The following is an 11,349-nucleotide window of genomic DNA, read 5'->3' as shown; positions in this document are numbered from 1 at the left end:
TCCACTTTGATTCACCCATATTACCCCAACTTGCATTAATTGGCCTACCCATATTATTACACCTTAAATTCAGGTAAGTTTGTCTTATCGACGTATACATTATGACCATCATGAGAAGACTTAAAGTGTACTCTGCAATCATCGTATGTACGGATATAGTATTGTGAGAAGAGTACTCTAAGGAATGTCATTGATGAGGGATAGTACATGGACCAACAGAGAATGTGCCTGATTCTCATTGGTTGTCAGTCAGAAAAATGGTTAGTTAGTTACCAGGTCACTCGGTCACTTCACCAACGGCGCCAAAATCAATATGGTGGTATGACGATGTATCATGAAATGAATTATTTGGTTTTTCATGTTTTTCTCCTCGTCATTTTGACACATGTTGTAAAGCAATGAAACATTATTTCATAGAAAAGTGTTTGTATTGAAGTGAATATGAACAGACAAGCTCCAAAACCAAACAAACGAAACAGAAAAAAGACCGTTTTGAAAGAATGTCCAAATCCCTTATTTCTTAAATGGTTGGAACGTTGGAGGGATGAAGCAAAAGTAAACGATTCAAAACTGCAATATGTCTACAATAAGGTAAGAAATTTAGAGTTCAACTTTGGGCAATTATTGAAGGAAGTTGCGGATATTAACGATCATCGTTGTGGCACAATTGTTATTTAATAATGTTCAAATTTAATTTGTATGCGGTGTGTTTATTTTTACAAACTAATATATAAATTCAATTTGTATCCAGGCTATTAGTTCTTTGAAGAAGTATCCATTACCTTTGGAAAGTGGCAAAGAAGCAACAATCCTGGATGGTGTTGGTAAGTATGATATATAATATAATTATATGTAAAGTATATATAACATTGTCTGCACAAAAAATTATTTTTGCCAAGAAAAGTGATACCATCGAAAACATCTTATCTGTGTTAATGCAGAGATGTTAAAAAGATATGCTAATATGGATTTATTATTCACAATGAATTGAAAAAAGATGAACATTATGTAGTCAATAGTGATGGAAGTGTTTTTATGTTCATATTTTAAGGACCTAATATCGCAAAGCGTCTAGATGAAGAATTAAAGAAACATAAACAAAATGTTCAAAATACAGTTGATGGTATGTCAACTGTACTAGTTTTATGATTATCATACATAAGAAAAATGTTCTGTTGAAATATCAATTGTTTATCTTAGTTGCCTTAAGTACATGTGATGAAGAAATTGTCAGTGATGTTAAATTTCCTGATTGGAGGGTACCACCTCCTTTTGACGATGTCAATGTAATAAACTTTAATGGTTTTACTGGAACAACTGTTGAACCTCTGCCTAAAAAGGTTTTTTAGTTATTCCTTCTTTGTTGTAGCCTAAAATCGTGCATTGACTTTGTATTTTGTATTTGTAAATTATGTGTAATGATGAAGTTCATGAAGTTCATGTCAAATATAGACCATATATTAATTACAAAAATGGTTTTTGTTTTCTAGAAAAGAAAATCAACTTCAAGAGAGTACATTCCTGTGTACAGAAGTGGTCCATATGCAATAATGTTAGCTTTGTTGAAAGCCAGCCAGGTGGACTATATTAATACATTTCTTAATTATTCACAGATTAACAGAATACCTGCCATCATACTACCTATGTCAAAACCAAACATGTTCTGTTACAATTTACCAATCAAAGAGGTGTATCTTGAACTTAACTTTTAAATGTGGATAAAATGAAACAATTTTTTATCTACACCTATCAGTAGATTTTAAAAAATATATATTTATTTAATTAATTTTTTTTTGTTTCCATCATGAAGAGAATTGGCAACAAAGGATATCTGACAAAGTTAGAGTTACAGCAACAGGCCCAGCCATACACGGAAACATCATTTACTGTGGTCAGTTAGGATTGTCATTTTGTCTATTTAAACTTTTCTTGACATGAAATATTCTGCATGTTTATGTCTATATATATATTGTTACATACTTTTTGAGAGATAATAATGTTGAAAATCTTGTTCCAAATTATTCATAAAATTGCTGATATTTGAGTTTCAATTTACATGTGAGAATTTTAAATATTGCAACCTTTCATATTCTTAGCCAGAGCCTGATTCTTACTACACAGCTTGGTCATCTATGTCGACTTTGTTAAAGAAAAGATTTGTCTCAAAATCAGGCAATCCAGCTAGGTACTATGGATCCTAAATAAAGTCTTTTTAATTTGATTTTTTGTTTGCTGTACACTTTTTTATATCTTAAATCTTGATCATTCAGAAAATGAAAACTTTACAAAATTTCAAATTTAAACACAGATCATCTATGTATTTCGTATTGTGATACCTACAGTACAATATATATAGAGAGATGTACTGACTCACTACAATGATAACAACATTTGAAGATTACTGTATCTTTTTTAGATTTTCACTGACTGACGCTGGTTTTGTTCTTGCTAACACATTAACTAAAGCATCAGAAACCGAAGATATTGCAAGATCACCAACATCTCCAACATCTCTTCATATTTTGCCACCTGCAACAAGCGTTGATTCCAAAACCCTTACAAACAACAATTCTTCTACTAAGGCGGACACGAAACAATCCTCTATTGTAGTTTCCTCACAGAAAACAGACAGCTGTCTTACTTCAAATTCTCTTTTAGCTTCAAATAATCAAATCTCATCTAAAGCTTCCGACAAAAAAGTTGACACTGAAGTATTGCCTATTCAATTGGGGTAAATCTGTATACAGTAAACCTGGATATTTTATATTGCATTTGATTCACAATTCTCGAGTTTACGTACAATTATAAGTTAAAAATTTCGTCTTTTAATTTTAATATTATCGTTACTGTCATGGCATGTAACTCATGATAAATAAAGTATTTCATGCTCTAACAAACTCAAGCATGGACTCCATGCTCTAACAAACTCAAGCATGGACTCCATGCTCTAACAAACTCAAGCATAGACTTTTGATTATAATTGTATGATTGAGTTTATGAATCAATTTTTAGATCACTGAAGTTTTGGTACGTCAATAGTGACGGAGATTGTGTGGATCATAAGGATAAAGCTGCTGTTATTGTTGATGGTAATTTATATTTTTGTTATTGTTTCATCCTTCACGTTCTCCATCATATCATCAACTGGGATCTTCATGACTAATTAGAGAAATAAGAATTGACACAGAAAAATGTCTAGTTTAGTTTTACTTCATTAATGTAGACTTTAAAATCTGCTTGCTGCTTTAACTGAAAGTATATTCACAAAATCATTTGTCATTCATACCAAGCACAATCAGACCCACGTTTTATTCCAATGAATCTATAAAATGAATGGTTTGAATTAACGTTAATTTTCATTCTTACGAACCATTTTATTTTTTTTTTCAAGACGAATTATCATTTGGCTTTTTGATAAAATGTCGAAAATCTCAACTTGATGCCACTAAAGTGAAGTATAAGGTTGACGAATCCAGGTAACTGTATTTGGTTTCAATGTTATATTAAACTGCTCTCGGTAAGAAAGATATTATAGAACAATTTGAAAACGTTACGATAACTACGTAATTTTCATCTGAAAAGTTCAATTAACATATACATAAATATAGCAGGGTTTTGCTCTTGTGTCTTTTTACTTATTGACTTTCATTGTTAATTACAACTGTACCTGTGTAAATCATCATTAAAGATGTTGTAACCCAAGAAAACTTCACTTTAAATAACTTTGTTTTCATGACAAAATTTCTTCGTTTTCCTTACGATTTACTAGACCTGGAAAAAATGGCGATGTTTTTGCATACATAGAAAGCCAAAGCATTCAACAATTATCACAATCCCTTCAAAAACCTCGTAATACAAATAAAGTTTCTAGCAGTGGTAAATGAATTGATAAAGACAGATTTTTATGTATTCTATATGACTTATATTCGTATGATATGTTTGCAGGAAAGATATCTGAGTCGACAACTGTTTCTGATGACGATTATGATAGTGACCATGAAATATGGATGAAGCCTTTATTTGAAAGACTTGTAGCAACAAATAAAGATGTTGTGGTAATGACTTTCATAATGTTATTTATATTTAATTGATCTCTGGATAATCTACTATAAATCTTCCGTGAATAAAACTCAAGAGTCGTCATCAGATCACTACTGATGAAGACACTAGACTGGAGTATATAAGAACTCAAGATTCAACATCAGATCACTCCTGATGAAGACACTAGAATGGAGTATATAAAAACTAAAGATTCAACATCACATCACTCCTAATGAAGACACTAGACTGGAAGATACAAGAACTCAAGATTCATCATCAGATCACTCCTAATGAAGACACTAGACTGGAGTATATAAGAACTCAAGATTCATCATCAGATCACTCCTAATGAAGACACTAGACTGGAAGATACAAGAAGTGAAGCTACCATTACAGTCGAGGGATACATTAGTACGTTTCTCTTAATACGAACGTTTTTATTTAGACTTCAATTCTTCCTGCAAATTCAACAGCGATCTCAAAGACGACAAAAGATGAACTAGATGACATAAACATTATTGAGCGTCCACAAAAACGTTTTTTATCAACACCGTTGTACGGCTCAAAAAGTACGACAAGCAAACAACATTTGTCGTCAACGACTGACTTTGTCGAATCTTATTCAAGATCAATAGAAAACGATGTGGTCTCAAAAGTACGCAATCATCCAAACGATAAAATTTCTCAAAATCAATCTGTTCTGTCTCCGTTTAAGGAAATAAGTTTTACTTTACCATCGTCTTCATCCGTCGTTGAGCAAACTGAAACATTAACTGTGACAAACGAAAGGTTTGTTATCATCATTGCAATTTAATTGATTGAAATTCGTGGCTCTATTTTATTTTGTTTGCAACTAGAAATTGTCTAGACAACTTCGAGAAGGCAATGGTGCCTCTATTCGAGCTCAAACCCGGTAAGATTTTCAAATGATAAAGCGCAAGTTTCATTTGTGTTAACTTTTTTTATAGAGCTATCATACTAAGGCCGGTTGCACGAATGACGAATAGCGCTATCCATTGGACAGTAATATTTTTGAATGCTTCAAAGATCTCTTAAAGGGAAAAAAGCTACGAATTGAACTGTACAATTGATGAAATACAACATTGGCACTAGAGTTACAAAGTTTCATAATCGTAAAGAAAATACAATCACTTTTGAAAAGTTAGAAAAATTACTATGGATGGATAACGCTATCCAGACTAGACTTAGATTTCAGAAGGCAATTATGTTGGATTACATCAAATTAGACACTAGACTGGAAGATGTAAGAACTCGAGATTTCACAGGAGATCACTCGTGATGAAGACACTAGACTGGAGTGTATAAGAACTCAAGATTCAACATCAGATCACTCCTGATGAAGGCACTAGACTGGAGTATATAAAAACTCAAGATTCAACATCAGATCACTCCTGATGAAGGCACTAGACTGGAGTATATAAGAACTCAAGATTCAACATCAGATCACTCCTGATGAAGACAATAGACTGGAGTATATAAGAACTAAAGATTCAACAAAACTAATTCTTTTCTTGCAGGAAACTTTGAAATTATTCTTTGCGTTGACCACACTGAAACAACTGGAGGGTGAATATCGATTTACAGTTCTTTTCTGTTAAAAAATAGTCTGTGTTATTAAAGCATATTTTTCATAAATATTGATGTTTAAGTTCAAAAACATCTCGAAAAGAGGAAATGGTTAAAGAACTTCAAAAGAATGGCAAGTTTTTGCTTTTTATTTACATATTTCTACATGTTAATTTGCCAAGTTTGTTGATTTATGTTATATGTTGTGTTTAATACTTTAGGTGTTCATTTTGATGTTTATGTTAGTATGTTGTGTTTAATACTTTAGGTGTTCATTTTGATGTTTATGTTAGTATGTTGTGTTTAATACTTTAGGTGTTCATTTTGATGTTTATGTTAGTATGTTTTGCTTAATACTTTAGGTGTTCATTTTGATGTTTATGTTAGTATGTTGTGTTTAATACTTTAGGTGTTCATTTTGATGTTTATGTTAGTATGTTTTGTAATACTTTAGGTGTTCATTTTGATGTTTATGTTAGTATGTTGTGTTTAATACTTTAGGTGTTCATTTTGATGTTTATGTTAGTATGTTGTGTTTAATACTTTAGGTGTTCATTTTGATGTTTATGTTAGTATGTTGTTTTAATACTTTAGGTGTTCATTTTGATGTTTATGTTAGTATGTTGTGTTTAATACTTTAGGTGTTCATTTTGATGTTTATGGTAGTATGTTGTGCTTAATACTTTAGGTGTTCATTTTGATGTTTATGTTAGTATGTTGTGTTTAATACTTTAGGTGTTCATTTTGATGTTTATGTTAGTATGTTGTGTTTAATACTTTAGGTGTTCATTTTGATGTTTATGTTAGTATGTTGTGTTTAATACTTTAGGTGTGCACTTTGATGTTTATGTTAGTATGTTGTGTTTAATACTTTAGGTGTTCATTTTGATGTTTATGTTAGTATGTTGTGTTTAATACTTTAGGTGTTCATTTTGATGTTTATGTTAGTATGTTGTGTTTAATACTTTAGGTGTTCATTTTGATGTTTATGTTAGTATGTTGTGTTTAATACTTTAGGTGTGCACTTTGATGTGCGGAAATTAAACGTTGGTGACTTTCTTTGGATCGCTCGTGAAAAACCTTACCTTTACCTGGTTTGTTAAGAACTAACCTTTACTTTGTTTGTGTTGTCCATGAGAAACTGATTGATCTCTTTTTTTTGAAAATTTTCATCTCAGGTCAGTTGACTCTGCCTGAAAGAAGAGAGTTGGTACTTGATTATATTGTCGAAAGAAAACGTATGGATGATTTATGTAGGAGCATTAAAGATGGACGCTTTAAGGAACAGAAGGTATTTATTTATATTTTTGCCATTGTATTTGATTATTTACTATCAAACTATTTTGTTGTCTGATTTCCGTTATTTTGAAGATGATTATAGAACTGTACGTTGGATGAATGTATCGGTCATATTGTTACCTGTTATCCTAAATTGTTACCTGTTACTCGCTATAGCAACCTGTTATCCTATATTATTACCTGATGTCATATTTTGTTTGTTTTTATCGTAACCTTTAACTTGCTAATCTAATACTTTGTATAATATTATTTATTCTGGTATTTTTACATAGTTTCGATTGTTGAAATCGGGTTTGCGTAATCCTGTGTATCTTGTAGAAGATTTTGGTTCAATGAATTTCATGTCAATGCCAGTTAAGACTTTAGAACAAGCAATCGTCAATACTCAGGTTAAATGTGCTGTGTATTTATTAAATTTGGTAAAATTTTGAAAGGACACTTTTTGTAATCAAATATACAATTATTTGAAGCTATCATATGTTCCTCAATCAGTTGCATTTAGACGTTACGTAAACAATCAAATGACGTACCATGTGTATTTACAATGACGTACATTTTGTCTTCCTAAAGATTGGTGAAGATTTTTTTGTTAAAAGAACGCGAGACATCAAAGAATCTGCTGGATATCTTACATTAATGACCAGATATCTACAGAACATTTATGAGGTGATAGAATTTTTCTAATGATTACATTTTTACATAGTTATTCTCATAAGCTCATATAATGTTTTTACTTTAAATATATGAATAAAACAGAAACAAACATTGAAAGCAATAAAGAAAGAGAACAAGGAGTTTGTAAAAGTTGACGATGATGATGTGAATGTTTATTTTATGACTTTTACTGAACTTAATGATATCTCTATTAAAAATAAAGTGAGTATTGTTTAAAGAAACATAGTCGTTTACATTGTTTTTTAAAATGTTCTTTTTTTGACTCCTTTCTCTGCGTTCTTCATTTCGTAAATTAAAATACAGTGCTTCTGTCACAAAATAAGTGGATTATTAATCTTGGATATTTTTTGTAGATACTGACTGTTGGAGAATTGTTTGGTAAACAATTGTTGCAGATTCCTGGTATAGCTGTAGAGAAAGCTCTTGGAATATTAAAACATTATCCAACATTTATAGAGTAAGAAATATGTTTGTAACTTTTTGTATAAATTATCTTTGTAAATGGTTATATTTAGGGTTCATTTAACGTAGGGGCGAATTGATATTCAGTATGCATATTTTAAAATAACAACGTGGATATTTTGCGATTTTATAAGCCTTTTGAGTGCAAACTATTTGCCCAATATTGATTTGTTGAAATAGGTTTGCTCATGTTAAAAATTCACATATTTCAATGCACGTTCGAATATTTAAATTAAGCCAAGATTAAGAAAAACTGATTCATATTTAAGACGTTGTGAGAAGGAGGCACATTTTTATGAATTTTATTTATGTTTAGTCTTTTGGAAGCTTATGAAAAGCAAACGAGTGAGAAAATGAAAGAGGACATGCTCAGTGATATTAAGTTTGGCAAAACGCAAAGGTAATACTAAACAATGTAATGTAATGTCAACTGACTTCTTGCGGAATAGAATTCCAAATGTGCGCCAAAGCTTTGGTCATACTTTTAATACGCGGGTCGGTAAATAAAAGCTTTCATACTGTTAGTACGGAGGGGTCAGTAGACAAAGGATTTCATACTGTTAGTACGGAGGGGTCAGTAGACAAAGGATTTCATACTGTTAGTACGTGGGGTCAGTAGACAAAGGATTTCATACTGTTAGTACGGAGGGGTCTGTAGACAAAGGATTTCATACTGTTAGTACGGAGGGTCAGTACACAAAGGATTTCATACTGTTAGTACGGAGGGGTCAGTACACAAAGGATTTCATACTATTAGTACGGAGGGGTCAGTAGACAAAGGATTTCATACTGTTAGTACGGAGGGTCAGTACACAAAGGATTTCATACTGTTAGTACGGAGGGTCAGTAGACAAAGGATTTCATACTGTTAGTACGGAGGGTCTGTAGACAAAGGATTTCATACTGTTAGTACGGAGGGGTCAGTACACAAAGGATTTCATACTGTTAGTACGGAGGGTCAGTAACAAAGGATTTCATACTGTTAGTACGGAGGGTCTGTAGACAAAGGATTTCATACTGTTAGTACGGAGGGTCAGTACACAAAGGATTTCATACTGTTAGTACGGAGGGGTCAGTACACAAAGGATTTCATACTGTTAGTACGGAGGGTCAGTACACAAAGGATTTCATACTGTTAGTACGGAGGGTCAGTACACAAAGGATTTCATACTGTTAGTACGAAGGGGTCAGTTGACAAAGGATTTGATACTGTTAGTACGGGGGTCAGTAGACAAAATATTTCATACTGTTAGCACGGGGGGTCAGTAGACAAAGGTCACTAGAAATATCACGAAGTTCATAATTTGTCTTTTCGCTTTATACGTAAACATTGGAGAGTGACTTAGTCACTTAGGATCCATATTATTCAATAATTTACACATTAACCTCTCTATCCCCCTTTTTTCTTTCTTTCTATTTTACGAGGCTTTTAATCGTTTGTTTTGAACCAATTAACATAAACTCTGTTTTAGCTACGTGTAGGCTAAGTTTTATTAGCTACAGTGGACCCCTTACGGCTACCCAGTTAATACGTTCACCCCGTTAATACTGCCACTTTTTATTATTCAGGCGAAACACTTTTGTATTTTATAATAAAGTTACCTTTTATACGGTCAGCAGTCTAGGTATTCTTTCATAAAGACTGTGGGGTAGATAATTATCATATGACGGAAAAAATAGAGGTTCTAAGGCAGAGCCTTGTGGAACGCCACATTTAATGAATTCTACAGATGACGAAACATCATGTGTTTGGCATACTTGTCTTTTATTGAAAAGACAATATTTGAGAAAACCAAGAGCTTGTCTTTTTACTCCATACCAGAACACAAGATTGAATATTTTTTTATCGTTGTATATATACCACTCTTTTGTAACTTTTTACTCATAAACTTAACTTGTAACATATAACTTAACATAACTATGTGCTTCAACTTTCATCTTTTCATTGTAGGAAAATTGGACAATCAGTAAGCAAAACTATGTATCAACTTTACTGTACAAAAGGAGCTCTTTCCTGAAATTATTTCAGACAATTTCTACCTCACTAGATAGAAAAGATAAGTCAATATATATTTTAATGAAATATAAACAGATTATAAATAATATTTTATAAATTTAACACCATTTTATGTAATACATTTTGTTTTTGTTTTAAACAATCTTTTTTCTAAATCTTGTTTTCTCTTTCAATATCAATAGCATTACCCAAGTGAAATAAATCACATTCTTGTGCCATTTGATCAGTTATTTTTTTAAATAATTGTTTTTCACTTAACAAGTTCAGATGATCTGGCTGTGTATGCAATAAATTACATGGTTGACGAGAAGATACCTGGGTCTTTTTTATATAATGCTTGTTTGAGCTGTTACTTTCCTGTTCACTTGGAAATTTTAGGCAACGTAAAAAAGTATCCCAAAGAAGGTTCAAGAATTCAAAATAAAAAAAACCTTTAGCGTGGTGGTATGTACTTGTAACCTACAAATGTAGCAAATGCATTTACATTGAAAACCCGTTCACTGAGTTTTACTGTTAGGGTTAGGGTCAAGTTTATATTACACGTGTATGAGTGGACGGGTATTCTGCATTCGCCTACGAGGCCTACCCTAAGACTAGCTGAGTATTCCTTGTAACTCATACTTCAGTATTTCATCAGTAAAAACACAGAATTTACCTTTCTTTGTACAACGTTTAATTGACTAATTTTCCGTTGTCAACATTTCTTTAATTGACGTCATGACTAAAATTTTTTTATTGTGATTGGCTCCTTAGGAGCATGTCACCTTTCACAAAGACAATAAGTAATCCTTCTATTCGTTTGAATAAAAAAATTTCATTAGAATCTTCAGACATTTTTGCGTTTTAATGTCGTTATGCAAAGTTACGATGCATGATATTGTTGGTTAAGATTCATAAGACTATGATTAAATTAGAAACTAGACTTTAATTTTGTCCACATATTTATCGAATCTTGCAGTCAAGTCTTGTTAGGTTAAGGTTAGGATATGGTTTAAGTGCATTTTGGCTGACGTCACCAACATCTTAATGTCCAAAATCATCATTTGTTATTTAATAAGTTGAATAAATTTAATTAATGATTTGCGTAATATCGCAGAGAAATGGTCCACTGTCGCTTGCATTTTACGTATATTAATAAAGGGAGGGAATAGTTCTTTTGTTTGGCAACAATACGTTTTTTTTAAAAATTAGATTTGATAGACATTGGGTAATTTGTTCAAGTACGAACAATCAATGTTAAACAATCGTGGGGGAGAAATACATATAAT

The 11,349-nt window shown here is 31.9% G+C and overlaps 1 protein-coding gene across 1 annotated transcript; it reads left to right on the top strand.

The window, feature by feature from the left end:
* The first annotated feature begins 53 nt into the window (after positions 1 to 53).
* On the top strand, positions 54 to 10,299 carry LOC124441076 (crossover junction endonuclease MUS81-like). The gene is given in 26 exon segments (XM_046991505.1): positions 54 to 591; positions 752 to 824; positions 1,052 to 1,123; positions 1,201 to 1,340; positions 1,491 to 1,577; positions 1,811 to 1,891; positions 2,097 to 2,185; positions 2,417 to 2,731; positions 3,013 to 3,089; positions 3,392 to 3,476; positions 3,770 to 3,876; positions 3,946 to 4,055; positions 4,487 to 4,696; positions 4,757 to 4,830; positions 4,899 to 4,954; positions 5,580 to 5,628; positions 5,712 to 5,761; positions 6,646 to 6,705; positions 6,708 to 6,722; positions 6,807 to 6,919; positions 7,200 to 7,316; positions 7,498 to 7,593; positions 7,684 to 7,803; positions 7,956 to 8,059; positions 8,381 to 8,464; positions 10,016 to 10,299. Coding segments are annotated over 26 exon segments (2,601 nt in total). The 5' UTR covers positions 54 to 441; the 3' UTR covers positions 10,083 to 10,299.
* Positions 10,300 to 11,349: the final 1,050 nt, after the last annotated feature.

This window comes from Xenia sp. Carnegie-2017, unplaced genomic scaffold (assembly GCF_021976095.1).
Source record: "Xenia sp. Carnegie-2017 unplaced genomic scaffold, XeniaSp_v1 HiC_scaffold_20, whole genome shotgun sequence".
Taxonomy (NCBI): domain Eukaryota; kingdom Metazoa; phylum Cnidaria; class Anthozoa; order Malacalcyonacea; family Xeniidae; genus Xenia; species Xenia sp. Carnegie-2017.
This window is presented reverse-complemented; position numbering and strand designations above follow the sequence as displayed.